Source organism: Schistocerca cancellata, chromosome 9 (assembly GCF_023864275.1).
Source record: "Schistocerca cancellata isolate TAMUIC-IGC-003103 chromosome 9, iqSchCanc2.1, whole genome shotgun sequence".
Taxonomy (NCBI): Eukaryota; Metazoa; Arthropoda; class Insecta; order Orthoptera; family Acrididae; genus Schistocerca; species Schistocerca cancellata.
In genome coordinates this window covers 114,264,976-114,291,533 of record NC_064634.1, presented here as the reverse complement: position 1 = coordinate 114,291,533, position 26,558 = coordinate 114,264,976, and the positions used below count along the sequence as shown (strand labels likewise).

The 26,558-nt window shown below is 44.8% G+C and overlaps 1 protein-coding gene across 1 annotated transcript in view; it reads left to right on the top strand.

The window, feature by feature from the left end:
- Positions 1 to 22,927, top strand: part of LOC126101217 (galactose mutarotase-like) — a 71,097-nt gene extending 48,170 nt beyond the window's left edge. The window contains exons 5-6 of the mRNA XM_049911909.1: positions 4,114 to 4,306; positions 22,745 to 22,927. Coding sequence (XP_049767866.1) covers positions 4,114 to 4,306; positions 22,745 to 22,927 — 376 coding nt within the window. The remainder of the gene's footprint in view (positions 1 to 4,113; positions 4,307 to 22,744) is intronic.
- The last annotated feature ends 3,631 nt before the right edge of the window (positions 22,928 to 26,558 follow it).

Below are 26,558 nucleotides of genomic sequence, written 5' to 3'. Positions count from 1 at the left end.
CGATGCTACATGATGTATAGAGCGAACTTGACTACAGCTTGGACGGGCATCGTGTGATCAGGGCAGCTCTCATAGAACATTTGTAGAGTGCGAAATGTAAACTTGATGAGTTTATTGTTCTATTCGTGTAGCAATCATATTTTCACATTTAATACTTTGGAAGATATAGAAGTTTGAAAACGAGGGGATTATTTAGAGTAGCCTTGCTTAATTGTCAAAGTGATTTATTTTCAAAAAAATGTTCAAATGTGTGTGTAATCTTAAGGGACTTAACTGCTAAGGTCATCAGTCCCTAAGCTTACACACTACTTAACCTAAATTATCCTAAGGACAAACACACACACCCATGCCCAAGGGAGGATTCGAACCTCCGCCGGGACCAGCCGCACAGTCCATGACTGCGGCCCCCATAGACCGCTCGGCTAATCCCGCGCGGCTATTTATTTTCAGAATTTGAGTATTTATTTACTTGAATACGATCCTGTCGTACTTCTCGATTTAAATGTGGATTTTGGTTGGTTCTAACTGGTTAATAACTGGTGCTACATTATAAATTTATCTTAAAATAAAGGAACCCTTTGTCTGTTAATTAAATTTATTGAATGTGTGTCTCTATCTTCGGAATCATTTCCACCCATCACCGACAGTTCTCGTTCGGTAAATGGTGAGGTGACGAACAGAAATTGTATATGATGCATCTTTTTTAATTGTTTTGCGACTTGATCACTTTCTTTATAAGCATACGGTATCACTTGTCGGAAGTGTTTTCTTTTGCGAGAAGCATTTGTCATCGTTGAGTTTCTTTGGATTACTTTGATCAGAATACACTGCTCAAAAGAATTAGAGGAACATGTTATTGTTCGTCTGCCGTACTCAATAAATGAGTACTAGGTATGTTACCAAATTATATCTTTATCTTTCACAAATTAAGCACACGAAACAATACTTCATTACATCCTCAGTCGTTTACATAGAAAGAACAAAAGTGTCGGACATGTGTGGAAAACAATGAGAAAACAATCATTTATCCCATCATCTTAGGTGCTTCTCATTGCACTCTGTGAGCTTCAGTGACGTTTATGCCCTCCATGAAAGTTTATCACTGCATGAAATCTAGGGGGAATGCTCCGTACAAAATCTATGGAGGTCACCCTGTGGCATCCATTCCCATTCTTCAATGAGAGCCCACGAGAGTTCTAGGAGAGTCTGTAGTGGAGCAGGACGATCACGAACACTATCAATGACGTCTCATATATGCAGGATGGGGTTTCGATCGGGACTCTTCACTGGCCATTTCGTTGCTTCAATGTCCACACTTCGCAAGACATCCGCGTTGATGCCCGCCACATGGGGCCCCCGTTAGAAGGAATTCAGGGCCACCACCGAATGCAGCAGCCACCACATCGTCTAAAAGGATCTGTCCGATGGACTGCTTGGCGGTAAGGCGACCGTGGAACCGTATGGCTGTCAACACTAAAGTCTCCCCACAACATCACAGAACCTTAGAAGTGATTCTACTTCCTGGACAACATTTGGCAGATACCGCTCACCACGGGTCTTCAAACGCGAACACGGCCGTCACCTTGCATCAGAAAATATCTGGACACCTCTGTGAATAACACGTTTCGCCAGTGACGAAGTTGCCAGTTGACATGGCAACGGCAGAACTGAAGGCGAGCTGCGAGATGTTGTCATGTCAAGCGGGATACTCGAGTAGAACGTCTGGGTCGTAAGATCCCCTTTCGTACCCTGTTCGTGACAGTCGGATCAGACAGTGGCCCTCCTGTGATCATTTGCAGTGTTCAGGCGGTATCCGTACAACGCCGCAAGGCAGAGATGGCCAGATATCGGTCTTCACGTGCGGTTGTAATGCGTCGGTGACCTTGTCCAACTCGCCTTGTCTACTGACCTATTTCCCTGTAGCTTTTCGACAATCTATGGATGACACATGGAGAGGCAATGATATGTGCAGCAACACTACCGAAAGTCCATCCTTTTTGGATCAAACAGACCGCCCTTGCAACTTGCTCTGCGTTATGATATCGCATTGCATGTACTTGGTTGAACACAACTTCCACAAATGACGATTGTCATATGCGTACCTCACTAGAAAACTCACTTCCTTCTGAGGGGTCATCTGACGCTGTAATGCATAACACAACCATTAGATGGTGAATGATTTTAATTGTTGCCTACATTGAAAGCGAAGATCTCCAGCCATGCAGTAAGACCAAGGTACCCCCTGTATCAAAATAAATTTAACATACTGGATGTTCGTATACGTGTCCCCTTAATTATTTTTAACAATAAAGTTTCAGAATATGAATCATCTGCCTTGAATTTATCTAGAGGTTCTCTTTTTATCCAATCATGTTATCTCTTCCAGCTCCGCGCCACTGCGCGCTTCAGCCTTCTGATCCAGGCACAAGTTTGGCTATTAAGAGAACGCTTATTCATAAACATGGACAAAAACTGAACTTAAAGCTATTTATTGGCACTCAATAAAAACGAATTATCGGAACGGCAATAACAGTGATACAGGCCCCCCTTCTAACAGCCGTGTACCGCAAGTCTGTATAGGAAAGGAAGGTTCCAAATGATTGGAAAAGAGCAAAGGTAGTTCCAGTTTTCAAGAAGGGTCATCGAGCAGATGCGCAAAACTGTATGCCTATATCTCTGACATCGATCTATTGTAGAATAGTAGAACATGTTTTTTGCTCGCGTATCATATTATTTCTGGAAACGCAGAATCTACTCTGTAGGAATCAACATGGATTCCGGAAACAGCGATCGTGTGAGACCCTACTCGCTTTATTTGTTCATGAGACCCAGAAAATATTAGATACTGGCTCCCAGGTAGATGCCATTTTCCATTACTTCCGGAAGGCGTTCGATGCAGTTCCGCACTGTCACCTGATAAACAAAGTAAGAGCCTACGGAATATCAGACCAGCTGTGTGGCTGGATTGAAGAGTTTTTAGCAAACAGAACACACCATGTTGTTATCAATGGAGAGACGTCTACAGACGTTAAAGTAACCTTTGGCGTGCCACAGGGGAGTGTTATGGGACCATTGCTTTTCACAATATATATAAATGACCTAGTAGATAGTGTCGGAAGTTCCATGCGGCTTTTCGCGGATGATGCTGTAGTATACAGAGAAGTTGCAGCATTAGAAAATTGCAGCGAAATGCAGGAAGATCTGCAGCGGATAGGCACTTGGTGGTGGGAGTGGCAACTGACCCTTAACATAGACAAATGTAATGTATTGCGAATACATAAAAAGAAGGATCCTTCATTGTATGATTATATGATAGCGGAACAAACACTGGTAGCAGTTACTTCTGTAAAATATCTGGGAGTATGCGTGCGGAACGATTTGAAGTGGAATGATCATATAAAATTAATTGTTGGTAAGGCCGGTACCAGGTTGAGATTCATTGGGATTGTCCTTGGAAAATATAGTCCATCAACAAAGGAGGTGGCTTACAAAACACTCGTTCGACCTATACTTGAGTATTGCTCAGCAGTGTGGGATCCGTACTAGGTCGGGATGACTGAGGCGGTAGAGAAGATCCAAAGAAGAGCGGCGCGTTTCGTCACAGGGTTATTTGGTAACCGTGATAGCGTTACGGAGATGAGGTATCGAATATATTGCTTCCTCCTACTTATACCTCCCGAGGAGATCATGAATGTAAAATTAGAGAGATTCGAGCGCGAACGGAGGCTTTCCGGCAGTCGTTCTTCCCGCGGACCATACGCGACTGGAACAGGAAAGGGAGGTAATGACAGTGGCACGTAAAGTGCCCTCCGCCACACACCGTTGGATGGCTTGCGGAGAATAAATGTAGATGTAGTCAGCAATAATGATTTAAGAATGGCAAAACGATCGAATGTGTCTGTTCAGAACTGAACGCACCGGACTAAGTCGATTGTTTTCGTGCTGTGGTTCGCACACACAGACTGGTTTCACTCGAAAGAAATGAATGAGTAACAATCCTACAGAAACGTAAAATTACGGCCGACTAAATCAACTGTTTTCATTCGGCTATTCCATCTCAACTGACCTCATCAGAAGGGAATGAAGAAGTAAAGGTGTACGTTGTTGGTGCAGGTTAGAGCACCCAGAGTCGGGGCGCGCGCTGGAGGTACGCACCAACCAGCCGTGCGTGCACGTGTACACGGGGCGGCGCCTGCCGCCGTGGCGGCCGCCCAAACCCAGGCCTCCCACGCCGGCCACTGAGGACGTCGAGGAGGAGGAGACCACAGAGACGGACCCCGCCAGCGCCGCCAAGACCAAGTCACAGGTACCGCGTCGTTCCCTTCCTCTGCTGCCTTCCTTCCTCCTATACTTGCTCATTTGGAACCGTACAAAGCATCAAACTCCTGCTGCTGATCATCTGGCTATTATTTGGATCAGTGGGCGATTAATAGCCTGAAGGGACTGCCTGTTATATGTTGTTGTTGTGGTCTTCAGTCCTGAGACTGGTTTGATGCAGCTCTCCGTGCTACTCTATCTTGTGCAAGCCTCTTCATCTCCCAGTACCTACTGCAATCTACATCCTTCTGAATCTGTTTAGTGTATTCATCTCTTGGTCTCCCTCTACGATTTTTACCCTCCACGCTGCCCTCCAGTACTAAATTGGTGATCCCTTGATGCCTCAGAACATGTCCTACCAACCGATCCCTTCTTCTAGTAAAGTTGTGCCACAAACTCCTCTTCTCCCGAATTCCATTCAACACCTACTCATTAGTTACGTGATCTACCCATGTAAACCACATTTCGAAAGCTTCTGTTCTCTTCTTGTCTAAACTATGTATCGTCCATGTTTCACTTCCATACATGGCTACACTCCGTAGAAATACCTTCAGAAACGACTTCCTGACACTTAAATCTATATTCGATGTTAAAAAATTTCTCTTATTCAGAAACGCTTTCCTTGCCATTGCCAGTCTACATTTTATATGCTCTCTACTTCGACCATCATCAGTTATTTTGCTCCCCAAATAGCAAAACTCCTTTACTACTTCCAGTGTCTCATTTCCTAATCTAATTCTCTCAGCATTAGCCAATTTAATTCGACTACATTCCATTAACCTCGTTTTGCTTTTGTTGATGTTCATCTTATATCCTCTTTGAAGACACTGTCCATTCAGTTCAGCTGCTCTTCCAGGTCCTTCTATGCCTCTGACAGAATTACAATGTCATCGGCGAACCTCAAAGTTTTTATTTCTTCTCCGTGGATTTTAATTCCTACTCCGAGTTTTTCTTTTGTTTCCTTTCCTGCTTGCACGATATACAGATTGAATAGCACCGGGCATAGGCTAAAACCCTCTCTCACTCCATTCCCAACCACTGCTTCCCTTTCCTGCCCCTGCCTGTTATATTGGCATCTAAATTAGTGCACTCATAACACAACTTAGCATTCGCCAGTCTACAGTACGTCATTATCACCATCATCATTGTACAGCACCAGTTCCTCAGGTACTATTAATGAGCCTCGTCCACTTCCTTCTGTTAGTGTTTAACCTGCCACGAAGAACTTCATCCATTGTCCTTCCTCTGGCAGCGAGGTCATTCTCATTCAAGTCCATACAATGGGTTCTGGTTCTTCCTACAAGAGATTTCCCATCCACTTATTTTTCCAAATTTATTTGGGCTATTCTTAGGCTGCAGCCTAGGGGTCCCCCTTCAGTTTTCTGTATGCTGGATCCTCGAGTAGGTCGAACATTTTGTGATTGTACTCTGATAATGAAAGCAGTACAGTTGCTTTTCCTTTATCCGCGGGTAAAATAACTATTTTAGGATCATTCCGTAGTTCTAGAACCCGACCAACAGGGTGAAAAAGAAGACTATTGAGCTTCTACGCCAGTGCCTGCCAAAGAAAATCGTCAAGAAGCTCCGACCTCGAACTGCTGCACCCCCAAGGCTCTATGGGTTACCACAGGTGCACAAAAAGGATGTTCCTTTGTGCCCTATCGTCAGCAACATAGGCGCTCCAACGTACCAGCTAGCCAAATATTTAACGGTGAAATTAAGCCCTCACGTCGGGAAATGTCAGCATCACGTCGGGAATTTTGTACATTTCATTCAACGGCTGCAGGAGCTGCGCCTCCGTAACCAGGACCTCACGGTGAGCTTCGATGTGGTCTCGCTTTTTACCAGAGTGCCGCTTGATGACTCTCTTAAGTTGATTAGGGAGAAATTCAACCTGACAATGACTAATGTTTTCGAATTTGTCCACACATCAACATTCTATCTCTTCGATGGAAACTATTACGAACAAACGGATGGTGTTGCCATGCGGTGTCCCCTGTCACCAGTGGTAGCAAACTTGTTTATGGAGGAGTTCGAAGAGAAAGCACTGGAAACTGCAGCACTGAAGCCTATGTACTTTTACAGATATGTTGATGACACTTTTGTAATATGGCCACATGGAAGAGAAAAACTTCAAGAGTTTCTCCAACATCTGAATTCTCTGCATCCTAACATCAAATTCACCATGGAGGTGGAAGATAATGGTGAACTCCCGTTTCTGGACGTCCTAGTCCAGCGCAAAGCGGATGGCACCTTGGGACACAGTTTATACAGGAAAGAAACCCACACTGATCTGTATCTCCACTCTACCACCTGCTATCATCCTTCACAGCGTGAGGGTGTACTGCGAACACAGGGCCCGCGCAATATCAGATGAGGAAAGCTTACAAGGAGAACTTAACCACCTTAAGGACGTTTTCAAGAAGAACGGATATAACGAGAGTCAAATTTGACGTGCTTTCAGGCAGAATGCACAAGCCCAGCAGAGAGAGAACGAAGAGGACGAGAAGACAGTGGCGTACTTGCCTTACGCCGGCAAAGTATCCAACAAAATCGGCAGAATTCTGACTCGGTGTAACATCAAATGTGTCTTGCGCCCACCTCCGAAAAAGCGTGGCCTGCTAGGTAAAGTAAACGATGACCTGGGGCTCCGCAAACCGGGTGTTTACCGTATTCCGTGTATATGCGGTAAGGTATACATCGGGCAAACTGTACGGACAATGGAAGAAAGATGCCAGGAACACAGAAGGCACACTGAACTGAAGCAGCCTACAAAATCTGCGGTTGCGGAACATTACATGGATACTGGAGATACTATGGAGTACGCGGAAACGGAAGTTTTACGGCAGGCCTTGTCCTTTTTGGGACTGTGTTCTGAAGGAGGCGATTGAAATACGTGTAGCTGATGGGCTGATCAACAGAGACGCCGGATTCAACCTCAGCAAAGCCTGGACCCAGCACTCAGCCAACTAAAAGCACAGCGCCCATCCAAAGCGACTTCCGCGCCCGTCGAAGGCCACAAGACATCTGATGGTCCACAGTTCGCATCCAGCAGCCGTCAGCCCGCCCCTCCCCACCACCACTCCACGTAGCGTCGCGTGCGGCAGGACGCGGGGGAAAGGGTGGGAAGCGATCAGAGTATAAAGGGGAGGAGATTCAGCGGAGACGCCCAGTCTGCAGATATCACCTGGAGATGACGGCAAGGAACGATGTCGAAATATCGTGGTTTGAAAACGACTGCACCCGGGTGGAGACCCGAGAACGGTACAGACAGACATTATCTTACCAAGAGGCACTGTGATGAGGTATTCACCTCCCTTGCCATTGTCACTTTCAGTTTCCAAGTCCCATGACTGTAGATAAACAGCAATAAAGAAGTTATTGGTAACTCACCAGGACCTTCTTCTTCTGCACTTTCATCCATCTTCAGCAGAGAACCGCTTCTCACACCCAGCCATCTCAATATCCAACTATAACTGGTGTCAGAAGGACTGCTGAAGATAAAGATGGAAAGTCAAAAGATAGCAGCCGGTTCCACGGTTTAGCAACGGTATGTCTTGTACAACAGTATGAGTAAGTGCTGATTTTACAGTTTTTTGGGTCTGTGTGGTTGTTTCCCGACCCTTTCTTCTTCCTTTCCATTTTATTTTGGGTATACTGTATACTTGTGTTGATAATAAACAGGCAATACAGAGAAACAAGTATTGACTCGGGAAGCTATTCAGCAGCAGATAAATCAAGTAGCTCGGTTGCAGACAGAATTAGGACAACTAAGGGAGGAAAAGAAAGACCACTTACATCCTAGTGCATATATCTTTGACACTCACACTGCCCCATTGGTCCCTCCATTTTTCCAGAAATCAGAGGAAGTTGTCAGTGGTTTTTGATAAACTGGGTACTGACGTCAGGTTGGGAAATTGGAGTAGTGAGCACTTACTGAGTGCAGTTACAGTAAATTAAAGTTAGTGAGAGATGATCGTGCATTTCTAATTAGCCAAGATAGATTAAGAGAAGCACAGCATTTCGTCGACTATAGGGAAACGGTTGGTATATGAGGAAAAATACACCCAGATACTAGCATGAGCAGCTTAATGGGATATTCCAAAAACAGGGGAAACCAATAGAGAGTTTTATGGTCTGTAATTGATAACAATACATTGACCTCACAGAACATGATAATGCTAACAAGACCACATTACAGGAAACTGAGCAGAGTGCACTGGATGCGTTTTTACAGGTTTGCAAACAGAAATGTCACAAAGAATTCTTACGGGACTCCTAAAGACTCTGAATGAAGCAGTAGAAACTGCAGTAGTACTAGCTGCAAGTGATGTGGTCACCACATTATGGAAAAAGATGGCAGTATTTAAAATAGATCTCAGATGTTTTAGATGTGGTCAAACCAGTCACATGAAGTGTAATTGCAGAGAACAGCAGTGCCAGCCTTGTAAGTATTTTGGACATTCTGAACAGAACAGTAATGGCGGAAATTCACTATGGCATGGAAGACGGTAACAGGGTGGACCTTGAATCTTGCCGTTAAAACAGGAACTGTCAGCACAAGTCAGCTCTATGTGAAATCAATGGTAGACCTTTCTTGACTGGTTACGTGAAAGGGGACTTATATAAATTTTTATTAGACACTGGACAGCCGGTATCTGTGGCAAGTAAGAGTATACTTCATAAAATAGAATTAAATCTGCAATGCTGGGCCTTAACTGATATAGGTGGGGGTCGTGTGGATTCACTCAGTTCAACAGTCTGAGTGGGAGGAGGTAACTTTTGTGTTGATGTGAAATTTCTCCTCCTACTCGCAGTGGCTATGAAGTCGTACTTGGTTTGATTTCCTGAGTACACATCATGCCAAAGTTGACTTAGAATGTTGTGTAGCAGAACTGGATGGAACGCTGTTTCATCTTGATTTTACTGCCGGAAAATCATTACTATTGCAATTAACACCGAAAACATTGGTCTGGCTGCCTAAACTTTGTACAAGTTCTTTACGGCCAATTTGTGGAATATCGTTACCGAAAGATACTGGAAAATTAATCTGCATTGATATAGGTGTTGATCCACTGATGAATCCTTTGTGTGTTGTTGAGCGTTTATCTGAAAATGAAGAATTAGGTAAAGTACAGTGTTTTGTACACAGTAGTCTATTCTATGTGTAGATAATTGATAAAACCAGATTTGTGTCTGTTGGCATTGATAACTTAGACCTGAAGAAGCACAGCTATCACGTCGGACTCTGATAGCTAATTTAGAAATTAGGAAGAACTAGACAGCAGTTCACATCAGATTACTGAATAATGGGACAGTGTCATTTCGATTGCATCTGGGAAAGAAGTCGAACTTCTAGACGGACGGAAAGAGCAGGACATGGAAAGATTGTTAGAAGAGTACATGTGGTCACTTGATCTTCTTGGACCATTTCTTGCCATACCACCAACTCACCATCATATTCCCACTAGGCCTATTTATAAGAAACCATACATAGTTCTGCAGCATTTACAGCATGTCATGGAAGAATTTATAAACCAGCAACTTCAATATGGGATCCTAGAAACTGGTAATAGACCCTGTTCTGCATCTGTTCTCAACATCCTTAAGAAATCACCAGATGACAGCAGAGCACACAGCAGTGGTCTCCAACCCGCGGGCCGCATGCGGCCCAAAGCAAGTATCAGTGCAGCCGGAGAAGTAAGCAGCTATCACACAACCAGAAAAAAATCCATTAAATTCCGTTCATGTAAAGATATGATAAATTGAACATTTTCAAATTGAAACTTCTACCACTCACTGCTATTCCCTCTTCCGTCCCCCATCCCCGGTTCCCTGAGCGGCTATTCTTAGTATTAAGTATATTACGTGAGTCTCAAAAATACTCGTCTGCTTCCAATGTGGTCCAGGTAAGCTAAAAGGTTGTACAACCCTGACATATAGGTTCTGTTGTCACTACTATTATTTAAACCAGAAGACAAATTCAGATGTCTGCCCTATGACAAACACAACAGAAACCCAAGGTAATCTGGACCAGTGTTGTTATTTCACAACTATGGACCTATGAAGCAGGTGTCATCAATCAGAGGTAGCATCTGAGGATCGTCCGAAAACAGCATTTTCAAATCCCTCTGGTCGCTATCAATGACATCACAAGCCTTTGCGAGGAAAAACATGTGAGGTTTTTAAGTGGCTTTCAGGTGATATATTGCGAAGATTAAAAGTGAAGCAATGCATGGTCTATTTAGATGATGTAATTGTTTTCTCCAAGGATAAACTGGAGCATCTATAAGCAGCGTTTACATGACGCCCATTGCTTCAGCCATATTATTGTCCAAAATTGTGTACACGCTGATCTGTGACTTGTTGATTCCGTAAAAAATTGTCTGACACCCACAACAGTAAAAGAAGGGCAGTACATTTAGACTTAAAGATCCAACTAGTAGTTTAACTAGATGGGTATTACATCTGAATAATTTCGATTCTGACGTAATACATCATCCAGGTAGGTTGCACACAACAGCAGAGGGTCTTCCAACAAACTTTAAACATAATTTCAAATCATTTCTAAACTTTTCCTCGGTTACACGTTTAACGTCAAATATGAAAGACGACATATCTTTTGTGGATTAATTAAACATTTGAAGCTGTTTTATACACGGGAGTTCGATTCCTTAAAGAAATGGTCGTTTACTGTTTTGTTTACTGTTTTGCTGCTAACAGCTGACAATGAATGACGTTCGTTACTGAGCCGCGCGGGATTAGCCGAGCGGTCTAAGCGCTGCAGTCATAGACTGTGCAGCTGGTCCCGGCGGAGGTTCGAGTCCTCCCTCGGGAATGGGTGTGTGTGTGTGTGTGTGTTTGTTCGTAGGATAATTTAGTTTAAGTAGTGTGTAAGCTTAGGGACTGATGACCTTAGCAGTTAAGTCCCATAAGATTTCACACACATTTGAACAAGTTTTTGTTCGTTACTGAGTGTACGATGTCCGGCAGGTGAAGTCGTCATCGTCAGCTCAGCCTGCGAAAGCGGAGGCTGAGAAGCAAGAGGCGCAAGATGAGGAGGTGGTGGAGGAAGAGGAAGAAGACGAGAACGCCGTAAGGGGCAAGGACGGCGTCCGCTACGGCAGCTTCTGTGGCATCTGGCTGGCGCCGCAGTGGTTCCCTAACGCTATTCACATGGTACGTTTTGCCTCTCTTAGCTCTGCTTGTTACCAGTATACAGAAATCCGCAGTTAGCAATGACAGGGGTAGAACTGGAACCCGGCCACACCTTCAGCAGTGTGCTACTTGACACTGTCAGGTCTGTTAAATATTTGGGTGCAATGTTGCAAGGCGATATGATGTGGGACGAGCACGTAAGGGCAGTAGTAGGTAAGGCGAATGGTCGACTTTGGTTTTTCAGAGAACTGTAGGGAAGTGTACCTCATCTATAAAGGAGACCGCATATAGAACTGTAGTGTGAACATTTTTGAGTACCGCTCGAATGTTTGGGATCCCGATCAGATCGGATTAAAAGAATACAACGAAGCAGTTCAGTGACGTGCTGCTAGATTTGTTATTGGTAGGTTCGTTAAACATATGAGCATTGCGGAGATGCTTCGGGAACTCAAATGGGAATTCCTTGGGGGAAGGCGACGTTCGATTCGCGAAACACTACAGAGAAAGTTTGGAGAGCTGACATTTGAAGCTGACTGCAGAACGATCCTACTGCTGTCAACGTACATTCCACGTAAGGAAGATAGACAGTCGTTTATACCTCACTCTATTTGCGACGGAACAGGAAAAGAAATAACTGTTAATGGTGTAAGGTACCCTGCACCATGCACCATTCGGTTTTTTGTGGGGTACGTACGTAGATGTGGATGTGGATGCAAAACCGATCAAGTGCCTCAATATGGAGGACGAACACGAACACCGTCGACAATATTTCGAAGGTTTTACACAGACATTTTCTGTGTATTTTGGTGTCATGGAGCATGGGTCGCCGGTGGCTGGTTAGAGAGTAATAATACAGGGTGGTTCAAAATAACTTTACGAAATACCATGGGACATTGGCCATACAACATGGACCAGTAATCACTTAGGAACCGGGGTCGCAAACGCCACGAGAGGATGCTACGGTCACGAGACCGAAGCTTCACATCGAGTGTCCTCTTCAGCAATGAGGTTGCGTCCACACTCGAGGGTGTGATGAACGTCCACAACCTGGATGCGTAGGCGAATGTGAACCCACGTGCTACACGTACACATATCTCACAACGCAAATTTACCCTTAACGTCTGGGCTGGCATTGTCAGAGACTGTTTAAATGGATCGTACATTCTTCCGGACCAACTTGATGGTCGCATGTATCTCATATTTTTGTGAGAGGTTCTGCCAGACATGCTGGACGGTGTTCTCATCCCCGTACTTCGCCGCATTAGCACTACGGGGCCCCCGCGTGTTTCAGCGCTCAGCTGAGGGCACATCTGCAGACAACCTTTCCGGTCACGGTGGGCAGTCGCATGGCGACCACGATCACCTCATCTGTTCCCAATCTTTTTTTTTCCTGTGGCGGTATCTGAAGGGCCTTGTTTATGAAACACCTGTTACGTCGTCGGAGGACCGAGTGGGCAGGATTGTTATGGCAGCAGGGGGTCTTCAAGATACACCAAGTACCTCTGAGATGGTGCGCCGTTCAATGCAGCGTCGATGTCACGCGTGTCTGTAGTGAGAGTCCATTTACAGCATGTGACTTAATAACTGCAATGCCATTTAATAGCCCCGAATGGCCTTTGCGAGCCCTGGTTCCTACGTGATTACCAATCCTTGTTGTATGCTCGATGTGCCATATGAGTTTGTAAACGTTTTCTGGTCACTCTGTATAGTTACTATTTATTCGGCCTTTTAACCCCATTACCTTTGTTTTTGTGGAAACACGTTCCCAACAAATGAAAAACTCTGTAATACTTAATCACCTTTGTTTTTGTGGAAACACGTTCCCAACAAATTAAAAACTCTGTAATATTTAATCACCAAAACGTGCAGACATTTACATAGAGTAATGCAGCAGCTCCCATATAATGCAAAAGTACTGTTATGTGATTTCCGTCGGTGCGGGAACAGCTCAGCATAGCATCTTTTGGCCACGCATACACTTGACCCAGTGAACCTACACACAAAGTGCATATCAGCCAATTCTTGATCAGTAAACCTGTTCAAATCGCTGCGTATCACTGCTAATGTACAGCAAACGCTACTGGAAAAATCCAACCCAAGACAGAACTGAGCACTGCTGACTTCTTCCGATAATCTCTTCAACAATAAAACAGGAAAACCGTTCAAAGCCACTTGGCCAAAAGATCCACTCAACACCACTCTTCAAGTTTTCATAGAAACAAATGAAATTTACTGGTTTCAATTAAACCTCGTCGGCCACTGTAACAGAGTGGTTAGCCCGACAGACGGTCTTTCAGAGCACCCAGATACGATTCTCGGTACTGTCAGGGATTTTTACACGGTGGGAGAATTGATATGGGGTGCACTCAGCCTCGTGAGGCCAACCCAGAAGCTGGTCGAATGATTAATAGCGAATCGAAGGTCAAGAAACCCCACAACGACCGGGAGAGCACTGTGCATTACCACATTCCCCTCCATTCCACGTCCATTGATGCCACAGGGAGAGGATGACATGGTGGTCGGTTGGACGCGATTGGCTCATATAGGGCAAGAACGCGGAACTTTGGCTACCTGTCCTCACGCAGATCTTGTCAAGTCCGTCGCTTTTATTCAATGCAACCAGCAATTATTGTCTCTGCAATCTGACATAATGCGTATGCAGCGCGTACTCGCTCAATAAGACCCACCATTCATTCAGAAAATCAGCGATGCCACAATCACAATGCCATTCCCGCATATGACAAAGCACTTCCGGTTTCTTGGAGGCTTCCCATGTTTGGAAACTAAGTTCCTTGATCACTAAGAACCATTCAATGCCGATTTCAGAAACACTGTCTCCGCTCCAAGGTCACGAGCCTTCCCTACTTCCCTCCTACATCCCTCCTGCACGACTGTCAGAAGGCTCCCAGTTTCAAAAACTACAAAATTACTGTGCGAAACTTGTTTTACTTCCAAGACCTTCAACCATTCAATCTCAGGAAGAGAACACATTCACTGATCTTTTACTGCTTTCATTAATACTATTATTTGGCAAAGTGCTGCTCCCAGCCAGTAGAACCTATAAGAACCGTCTCATCGTACGAAAATCACTGGCCCTTAAAGCAACTTAGTTGACCCATACCACACTCTCTTTAGAATAATTGTGAAAAAACTGACCCAGAACCTGCAGGCTAAATGACGCCCTCCAAGTTCTGCCATCAGATACCGGATACTAGCTCTGGCGTCCACAATAGACGAGAACTGAGTCCACCGGCGACACCAGAAATAATAGGCTCGCCAGACACAAAATACTGTTCAGTCACATTAATGTGACCATCAGTCAAAAGCCTGAATAGCCACCTTTTGCAGCGTGAACTGCTGCTAGACGCGCACGAAGAGAGTCAATGAGGTTCTGGAAGGTACCGAGAGGAATGTGTAGGCATGCCGACTTCAGTGCTGTGGCCAGCTGTACTGGGTCTCTCAGTCGAGGATCCATGGCGCGAACAGCCCTATCGAGGTGGGCCCACAGGTTCTCGATTGGGTTTTAATTCAGGGAGTCGGCGTCCACCAACTGCATGTTGGGGTTGATGTGGCCCCCAAGGATAGATGCGTACTTGTGTTGATCCATTGTGCCTTCCAGAGTGACTAGATCACCCCGTGAATGCCACGAATACATTCCCCGGGCTATATAACGCTCCCTCGTCCAGCGTCGACCCTTCGGACGATTGCTGCAGGGCTGTACACGCTGATGGTCATTCATCTGTCTGATGGAGCATATAACGTGATTCACCTGAAAGGGCCACCTGTCGCCACTCTGTGGACGTCCTGTTGCAGAGTTTGCATGCTAATTCCAGCCATTGCCGCCGCAGAACAGCAGTGTGCATGGGTGCGTGAACCAGGCGCCTGCTACAAAGGCCCATATGTAGCAACGTTCGCTGAAAGGTCCTTAAGGAGACGCTGTTGGTGGCCCCTTGTTTCATCTGGGCTTTCAGTTGCTCAACATTTACATGTCTATTCGCCCGTACGCATCTATGCAGCAATGGTTCACCCCTGTCATATATGGCCAATGGCACACCATAGTTGCCTCGGCGGTGGTTTTTGATAGCACCATTTTGTCATGCAGAGTATATTTTAACCACGGCGACAGGTGAGCAGTTTACAAACTTAGCCGTTTCGGAAATGCTTTCACCACTGGCCCAAAAGCCAATGATCATGCCCTTTTGGCCGTCAGATAAATCGTTCCATTTCGACATTACGACAACGACTGCACTATTGTCTGCGTCCCGCGACACACTTTATCACCCTCCACTGCTAATGCCGTCACCTGCAATCTGTGAGTGGTTATTGCTCGTTAACGACGAACATTAGCGGTGGTCACATTAATGTGACTGGACGGTGCATTAATCACCACATTCTAAAACGACACTGGTCGCTTTTGAGCAATGTAGGTAGTGTAGAACTGGTACCTGGCGGCCATATGACGCTCCACTGCAGACGCAAATCATGGTAGTTCAAAAATGATTCAAATGGCTCTGAGCACTATGGGACTTAACAGCGGAGGTCATCAGTCGCCTAGAACTTAGAACTACTTAAACCTAACTAACCTAAGGACATCACACACATCCATGCCCAAGGCAGGATTCGAACCTGCGACCGTAGCGGTCGCGCGGATCCAGACTGAAGCGCCTAGAACCGCTCGGCCACTCCGGCCGGCAACTCATGGCAGTGAATCGGTGTCTACACACCAGTCGGTTCTATGGAGCAACATGAGTGGACATGACGTGGAAATGTGATAGAATAACAGAAACGAGCTGTCGCGATTGGACGCATCTATGACCAGACCATGAATTAAGTTACTCAATTTTTTCAAGTTGAGTATCAGTGCGGAGTGTCCAACACTGTCTACAAGGAATAGGGTACCGCCCACAGCCGTATAACGCGGTGCAAGAACAGTATTCGTGAAACCTTCTTAAGACACAAAGGAATTAAAGACATTTTCCGCCAGTGGGCATTCGTATATATCAATGAGGTAAGTTGATCATTTATACCGGACTAGGATTCGAACCCAGATCTCCTGCTCACTACGTAGATGCGTTGACCACTACGCCATCCAGACGCAGTGACCACCACTATTGCTTGGACTATCCTAGAACGCCTCCAACCAGACACAAATTCTCAACTTAAACCACACACTACGGATGTAGTGCTCCTGCTCATTATTCTCGTTACTCGCGGCATATCGCCGATTCCCGCAAGAGTTCGAGCATGGTGTGTATCTTCAGTGAAGGGATCATTTTCCGTCATCGCCTCAATTATATTGTAGTGCCTGTTATTTCAGATGTTTCCGAAAGAACAGACTTCACATATTGAGAAGATCTCAAACGACAGGGACTGAAGAGGAGTGCGTCGCCTTGTCTCTGAGAGTCGCTATTAAATCCAATAGGGACTGTTGCTGTCAGTGAATACAGACCCTTCTCAACCATCTTCCAGTCAAACATTCCGATGACAACTGTATGCAGTGGACATTTGGCGGTTAGTCGACTGGAGGGAGGTAGGTTGGTCCCATTGTTGCCTCTACTGAAATAATGCAAAGCGTCGAGAGTGCTGATGGCTCAGTGTAGCTTTTAACGCGCAGTGTGAGGGGGTGTGGTTGAGGCCGGAAGTGTTCTGTGATGTTTTGGGGTGCATTTGGGTCAAGCATTGGGCCCCCTCATTCAGGTAAGCGCGCTCTCGACCCACAATGCTTACTCAACGTTTTCGGTGACCAAGTGTTACCATTAATTTCCATCTTCATGGTGAGTACGCTGTGGACACTCTCGACCTCGTGCAAGACAACAGCCGTACTACAGGGCTGCAACCAGGCGTTCTTGGTTTGAGGATCACTCAGGAACTTAAGTTACCTTTCCGCATCCGAAGATCACTCTTTTAAGCCTAAAATGTTGCTACGACCAATGCTACGGGCTTCCTTTCCCGTCATAATTCACCGATACACACTGCAATTTCGGAGCTGCATCTAGCTGTCTGTAATCATGCTTTTGTACACAATTAAGCGCGTGGCTAAAGGTTCATCGAACCACCTTCAAGCTATTTCTTTATCGTTCCATTTCGAAAAGTGCCCGGAAAAATGGAACTCTAGTTCTTTCCGTGCGAGCTCTGATTTCTCTTATTTTATTACGATGATCATTCCTCCCTATGTAGATAGTGGCCAACACAATACTTTCACACTCTGAGGAGAAAGTTGGTGACTGAAGTTTCATGAGAAGGTCTTGCCGCAACGAAAAACGCATTTGTTTTAATGCCTGCCACCCCAATTCGTGTTTCATATCCATGGCATCCTCTTCCTTGTTTCCCGATAATACAAAACGAACTGCCCTTCTTCGAACTTTCCCGGTGTTCTCCGTCGATCCTATACGACGCGGATCCCACGTAGCACAGCTACACTCCAGAACAGGGCGGACAAGTGTGGTGTAAGCAGTCTCTTTAGTAGCCCTGTTGCGTTTTCTAAGTGTTCTGCCAGTAAAGTGCAGTCTTTTGTTTGCTTTACCCACAACATTATCTGTGTGATCGTTCCAGTTTAAGTTACTCGTAACTGTAATTCCTAAGTATTTAGTTGAATTTATAGCCTTTAGATTTATCATGCAACCGAAATTTAGCATTTCTTTTAGTACTCATGTGGATAACCACGCACTTTTCATTGTTTAGAGTCAGTTACAACTTTTTGCACCGTACAGATATCTTGTCTAAATAATTTTGCAATTTATTTGAATCGTCTGTGACTTTATAAGACGGTAAATGACAGCATCATCTGTAAACAATCTAAGAAGGCTACTCAAATTGTCTCCTAAATCGTTTATGTAGATCAGAAACAGCAGAGGACCCGTAACACTTCCTTGGGGAACGCCAGATATTATTTCTGTTTTACTCGATGACTTTCCGCCAATTACTACGAACTGCGACATTTCATACAGGAGATCACGAATCCAACTGCAACGATACTCCACAGGCACGCAGTTTGGTTAGAAGTAGCTTGTGTGGGGAACGGTGTCAAAAGCCTTCAGCAAATCTAAAAATATGGAATCTATTATACATCCCCTGTCAACAGCACTCATTATTTACAGAGAATAAAGAGCTAATTTCACAAGAACGAACCAGTCCACGACGCGTCTAAGCTATGTTAACACCCTCTACATTTCTCGTGTTTTAACTTTTGCTTGCTAGATGACGTAACTTTACACTCGACTTGGACGCCCCGTCTACTGTAACTATTTTAAACTTTTATTAAATCTCAAAAGTGCTTATAGCCGTTCATTGGGGAGGCACGCAATTTGAAATTTCGAAAACGTCAGAATACAGCTCTTCTTAAAGACGAAGCATGGCATAATTTTTAATCTATTCTATTGTACAGTTTTTATAATAATCATACACCCATTGGGCACATAACTGTTTAAATACGCCTGACTTCTAACTTTTTACTCTTTGACATTGCTTCCCTACAGAACAGTGTAGGTTATTTATTTTTCTGTACTTATACTGGCCGGCCGCGGTGGCCGTGCGGTTCTAGGCGCTACAGTCCGGAACCGTGGGAGTGCTACGGTCGCAGGTTCGAATCCTGCCTCGGGCATGGATGTGTGTGATGTCCTTAGGTTAGTTAGGTGTAAGTAGTTCTAACTTCTAGGGGACTGATGACCTAAGATGTTAAGTCCCATAGTGCTCAGAGCCATTTGAACCATTTTTTTACTTATACTGTACATATATACGCTTTGTTTCTTCATCTCCTATAATGCAGAATATTTATATATCCAAGTTATTATGCATTAATAATGGAAGTTTCAGATCCAGATGGAAATGGCCTCATACGAAGGTCAAAAATTTCCGTGGATGTAACAAGTTCTTATTAGCAACTGGAGCGGATTTTCATTAATGACCTTGGACGGTTAGGACAGTTCAGGAGGTGTTGCATATTTTTATATTCGTCACAATCACATCTATCGTCATATTCATCTATAAGGTCCCTCTTAATCAGGTTTGCCTTCACTGCTGCTGCACCCGTTCTGATGCGATTCAGGCTCTTCCTAATCTTCCATACCAAACTCTCTCCGCTCGGCTTCTCTTGCAGTGGAGGGTAGTCATTTGTAGACTCGGGAAGTTCTTCGGTGAGGAGTGTCTTAATGGATTTAAGTCTCTTAGCACAATAAGATTCTCCAAGTAAGGAGTGATGTTCATCGGAGATAAGCTTAAATTTCTCCGTTATGTTTACCCGCGGCTCTTTGGGACTTTGCGTTCGCAAATGCGGCCATATTTTACAGTTTAACGAGCGGAGTGGGTTTCATGCAACCAGTTATTAGTCGGCCTATTTCATTTAAGCTTAAGTTTACGGTGAAGCGGGGTGAATAGAAACAGTTTCCAATTTTGAAAAAAACTGATCATTTTAAAAATAAGTATTAAAATCAAAATTATATAGTATTGTGGGTAGTGTGTCTAGCTTTAAACTTATAAGCAGTTTTGAAACCTAGTGCATGATTTTGAAGCATTAAAAGATAAAAACTTGGTGTTTCCATTCACTCTTTGGAGAGGGGCGAATAGCAGCAGCACTGCTAATATCATTATTTTTGTTGTTTATTGGTCTTTGGGCTGAATAGGGATATTTCAAATTTGTTCTGGAACTATCCGACTAAGAAACAAAATTTGGCTGGTTCAAAACAGTTTTAGTCGACATAACAAATTAAAAACATTGCATGAAAGTTTCTTATTATTTTCCAAATAATAGTTGTTGTATATCTAATTACTTTTGTGTTCAATTAAATTGATAAACGTAGTTTGCTTGTTAGTACATTTAAAAAAAACATCGTGTTTGAAAGTCTTATCTCCAGAAGTAACGAATAGCTGTCGAACAACACCTCCTTGACTAAGACGTGTCTGATCTGGTAAAATAATGGTGATTAATCGGTCTTGTCTTTTTTTATAAAAAAGAATCAACACAATCTTTGCCTTCTAAATAATAAATTTCATATGTATTGAATCTGAATGACTGATTGCTTTTTCCATATACACTATGTGATCAAAAGTATCCGGACACCCCAAAACCATACGCTTTTCGTATTAGGTGCATTATGCTGCCACCTACTGCCAGGTACTCCATATCAGCGAACTCAGTAGTCATTAGACATGGTGAGAGAGCAGAATGGGGCGCTCCGCGGAACTCACCGACTTCGAACGTCGTCAGGTGATTGTGTGTCACTTGTCATACGTCTGTACGCGAGATTTCCACGCTCCTAAACATCCCTAGGTCACTGTTTCCGACGTGATAGTGAAGTGGAAACGTGAAGGGACACGTACAGCACAAAAGCGTACAGGCCGACCTAGTCTGTTGACTCAGAGAGACCGCTGACAGTTGAAGAGGGTCGTAATGTGTAATAGGCAGACATCTACCCAGACCATCACACACGAAATCCATAGTGCATCAGGATCCACTGCAAGTACTATGACAGTTAGGCAGGAGGTGAGAAAACTTGGACATCATGGTCGAGCGGCTGCTCATAAGCCACACATCACGCCTGTGAAAGCCAATCGACGCCTCGCTTGGTGTAAGGAGCATAGAGATTGGACGATTGAACAGTGGAAAAGCGTTGTGTGTAGTGACGAATCACGGTACACAATGTGGCGACACGATGGCAGGGCGTGGGTCTGGCGAATGCCCGGTGAACGTAATCTGCCTGCGTTTGTGATGTCAACAGTAAAATTCGGAGGCGGTGGTGTTATGATGTGGTTGCGTTTTTCATGAAGGTGGCTTGCACCCCTTGTTGTTTTGCGTGGAACTATCACAGCACAGGCCTACATTGATGTTTTAAGTACCTTCTTGCTTCCCACTGTTGAAGAACAATTCGGGGATGGCGACTGCATCTTTCAACACGATCGAGCACCTGTTCATAATGCACGGCCTATGGCGGAGTGGTTACACGACAATTACATGTCTGTAATGGACTGGCCTGCACAGAGCCCGGATCTGAATCCTACAGAACACCTCTGGAAAGTTTTGGAACGCCGACTTCGTAACAGGCCTCACCGACCGACATCGATACCTCTCCTCAGTGCAGCACTCCGTGAAGAATGGGCTTCCGTTCCTCAAGAAGCCTTCCAGCACGTGATTGAACGTATGCCTGCGAGAGTGGAAACTGTCATCAAGGCTAAGGATGGGCCAACACCCTATTGAATTCCAGCATTACCGATGGAGGGCGCCACGAACTTGTAAGTCTTTTCAGCCAGGTGTCCGGATACTTTTGATCACATAGTGTACTTTATGCTGCGATTAATCCCCTGGATTCAGAACAGTGCCAGGCGGTTCTTCTATTCCGTCAAATTCATGGTCTTGTTTTGAAGCAACGAAGACGATTACCGTTTCCATTCATCCCGAAAGTTCCGAAAGCGTAACCCTAAATTTTCAGTTAGCCGAAACACAAATCAGGTTAAGGTATACTTAAAAACTGAATTTTTGGTTAATGAAACGGAATTGTAAAAGGCTTTCCACGCGTTCGAAGTACCACATCACAAATTAGATAGGTGCATATAAAAAAAGTTCTTAGTAAGCAGATTGGTTTGTCATAGAGTGAACAACCTCTGAAATTCATAACTTCCCTCTTACTCTGGTTCACTACCAATGCAGACAAACAGAATTGTATATTATATTCCCGTTCGTCTTCCGAGACGATAACACAGAATTTTTTTGGAAGTTTCGTTTCTGTTCACCCCTGTTAGCGGCACATTTTTGTCATGTACAGATTTGGGCCCTACCATTATCAAGGTTAAAGCCGGTATTACTTAGTATTAGCTGATGTCTCCTGGGAGATGACAGTTTCTAGTCTGGTGAGTTTGTGCTACACTACGACATTATCGAATACGTACTGATGCTTGCTCATACCAGAAACATCTCAACGCCCTTGCAGTGACGTAATGCGTGACCTGTGTTGTGGTTGCCCCATTTCGCCCACTGTCTGCCGTACCACATGATACTGAAGATTCGCCGGACGGTGTGGCCGAGCGGTTCTAGGCGCTTCAGTCTGGAACCGCGCGACCGCAGTGGTCGCAGGTTCGAATCCTGCCTCGGGCATGGATGTGTGTGATGTCCTTAGGTTAGTTAGGTTTAAGTAGTTATAAGTTCTAGGGGTCTGATGACCTCAGATGTTAAGTCTCGTAGTGCTCAGAACCATTTGAACCGTTTTGATACTGGAGATTCATTTCTGTATAGCCCTCGTAGATAAACGAGTGAGATCCTGTTTCCATTTTGTGTTCCCAGGATCGCTTCCCGAAGTGCGTGGTGACGCCGGTGAAGACGTACGAGCACGTGACGATGTACCGCTTCTACGCGAAGCCCAAACCACCGCGCTATAGCCTGGCTGAGGACGTGGTGAGGGCGTCCGTCGAGACCGCCATCCAGGAAGTGGAGAGTCGCGAGGCAGAGCCGCCGCCGGAACAATAAACAGTCTTTCTCTTCTCCACCGCTCACTTTCATTTCCTTATGTAATCCATAACCGAGAATCTTGCGAGAATCATCCATGACAAACCATTCGAACAGGTACGCAAATATGAGACGGGCGAAACACTCCCAGACTTTAGTATGAATGTAATAACTCCAATTCCAAATGAGGCAATTGCTGACAGACATGAATTTTTCCGAACTATGAGTTTAATAAGTCACGATTACAAAATATTGCCGCAAATTGGTAGCCGATCTCGCGGAAAAGTACTTTGGGTTCCGGAGAAATGTAAACTGAAGAGCCAAGGATATTGGTACACCTTCCTAATATAGTGTAGTGCCCCGGTGAGCAGGCATAAATGCCGTAACACCACGTGGCAGGGACTCGACTAATGTCTGAAGGAGTGCTGGAGGAAATCGACTCCACGAATTCTGTATGGCTGCACATAAATCCGTAAGAGTACGACGGGGTGGAGAGCTCTTCTGAACAGCACGTTGCAAAGCATCCCAGATACGCTCAACAGTGTTCATGTCTGGGGAGTTTGGTGGCCAGCGGAAGTGTTTAAACTCAGAAGAGTGTTCCAGGAGCCTCGCTGGAAATTCTGGACGTGTGGGGTGTCGCATTGTGCTGCTGCAATTGCCCAAGTTGGGGGTTGGGTTGTTCGGGGGAAGAGACCAAACTGCAAGGTCACCGGTCTCATCGGATTAGGGAAGGATGTCAGCCGTGCCCTTTCAGAGGAACCATCCGGAAATTTTCTTGGAGCAATTTAGGGAAATCATGGAAAACCTCAATCAGGATGGCCAGACACGAGATTGAAACGTCGTCCTCCCGAATGCGAGTCCAGTGTCAAACCACTGTGCCACCTCGCTCGGTAATTGACCAAGTCCGTCGGAATGCACAGTGGACATGAATGGGTGCAGGTGATCAGACAGGATGTTTATGTACGTGTGATCTGTCAGAGGCGTATCTAGACGTATCAAGGGTCCCATATCACTCCAACTGCACATGCCCCACACCATTACAGAGCCTCTACGAGCTTGAACAGTCCCTTGCTGACATGCAGGGTCCATGGATTCATGAGTCATCAACAGCTCAGTGTCGGTCTTGACGGGCCCAGGCGAGGCGTAAAGTTTTGTGTCGTGCAGTCATCGAGGGTACATGAGTGGGCCTCCGTTTCCGAAAGCCCGTACCGATGATGTGTCGTTGAACGGTTCGCACGCGGACACTCGTTGATGACCCAGCATTGAAAACCAGCAATTTGCGGAAGTGTTGCACTTTGTCACATTGAACGATTCTCTTCAGTCGCCGTTGGTCCCGTACTTGCAGTATCTTGTTCCGGCCGCAGCGATGTCGGAGATTTGATGTTTTACCGGATTCCTGATATTCACGTTATACTCGTGAAATGTTCGTACGGGAAAATTCCCACTTCATCGCTACCTCGGAGATGTGTCCCATCGCTCGTGCGCCGATTATAACGCCACGTTCCAACTCCCTGAATTCTTGATAATCTGCCATTGTAGCAGCAGTAAGCGATATAACAATTGTTGTCTTATATAGGCGTTGCTGACCACAGTGCCGTATTCTGCGTGTTTACATGTCCCTGTAATTGAATAAGCATGCCTATACCAGTTTCTTTGCCGCTGTAGTGTAGAAACATGTGAGATGATACTAAAACTTACTGTTTATCTTAGAATAAGAACTGAAGAAAGGCAAGTATCGTATGTAGATTTACAGAAAGTTTTTGACGATGTTTAATGGATTATTCTCTTCTAGATGCCGAAGGCAGCAGGAGTACAGAGAATGAAATACTGTCTACAACTCGCACAGAAACCAGACTGCGGTGTAAGAGTCGAAGGTCATGGTAGGAAGCAGTAGTTGAGAAAGGAATGAGGGGTTTTTGTAGCCTATTCCGGGTTATTATTCAGTTTTTATGTTGAGCAGGCTGTAAAGGGAACAAAGGAGGAGTTTGGAAAGGAAATTAAAATTTATTAAGACCAAATAAGAGCCCCGAGGTTTGTTGACGACATCGTAATTCTGTCAAAAACAACTTGCAATATGTGTGTAATATGAACATCAATTAAAGTAAACAAGGACAATGGAATATAGACGAACCAAATCAGGCCAAGATGAAGGGCCGCGCGGGGTTAGCTGAGCGGTCTTAGGCGCTGCAGTCATGGACTGTGCGGCTGGTCGTGGCGGAGGTTCGAGTCCTCCCTCGGGCATGGGTGTTTGTACTTACGATAATTTAGGTTTAGTAGTGTGTAAGCTTAGGGACTGGTGACCTTAGCAGTTAAGTCCCATAAGATTTCACACACATTTAAACAAGATGAAGGAATGGTATTAGGAAATGAACGCTATTTGGGCAGCAAAGTAAGTGCGGATGGCTAGAGAGGAAATTAAATTCAGGCTGGTAGTAGCAAGGAAATAATTTCTGAAAAAAAAACAGATTAATAACATATTATATAAATTTAAATGTTAGGAAGTCTTTTCTGAACGCATTTGTCTGGAGCGTAGCCTTGTATGTAAGTGAAACTTGGACGATAAAAAGTTCAGGCAAAAGTAAAATAGAAGTTTCTGAAATTTGGTGCTGCAGCAAAATGCTGAATATTAAATGGGTTGATGGAATAAGTAATGAGGTGGTACTGAATCAAACTGGGGTACAAAGATAATTACAGCAGAATTATAATAAAAAAAAGTGATCCGTTGTTACGACAATTCCTGAGACATCAAGAAATTGTCAGTTTGATAATCGAGGGAAGTGTGGTGAGTAAAAATTGTTCAGCGAGCCTAGGACTTGAATATAATAAGCAGGATCAAACAGAATATAGAAACACTAAAAAAAAGCGACACATTACCATGACTAATAGGGACTGAGAAAAGGATTTGGCATTCAAAACAACTTGCAATCGTCTCGTAATAGGTAAATACAAGTCCATTATTGTTTTCAAGAGAATCCTACACCATTCTTCCTGAAAAACAGTGGCAAGTCCAGGTAACAGTGATGGAGGAGGATTGCAGTCATGGAACCTTATCTCTAAAGGAGACCATTAAGGGTGAATAATGTTGAGATCTGCTGATTATGGTGACCGGGAAAGATGCGACAGTTCATCCCCGTTCAAAATGATTCAAATGGCTCTGAGCACTATGGGACTTAACATCTGTGGTCATCAGTCCCCTAGAACTTAGAACTACTTAAACCTAGCTAACCTAAGGCCATCACACACATCCATGCCCGAGGCAGGATTCGAACCTGCGACCGTAGCAGTCGCGCGGTTCCCGACTGAGCGCCTAGAACCGCACAGCCACCGCGGCCGGCAGTTCATCCCCGTCCTCACAAAATCAGTCCTGGACAGTGCGAGCAGGGACCCTGTCGTCTTGGAACACGGCATCAACACTGCGGAACAAGCTCCGTACCAGGGGATGGAGCTAATCATCCAAAACGGCGGCCGTGTGATCTTGCAGAGTAACCATGGGGCCCATGGAATACCACGATATGGCTCCAAAAATCACCACCGATCCCCACCATTTTTCACAGTTTTGACATAAACTAGGTGTGGTGTGCGTACTGTAAGACCTTCGGTACACACACCATCAGATTATTTGACTTGTCGCTCTAACGAAGTAGGCGAGTGT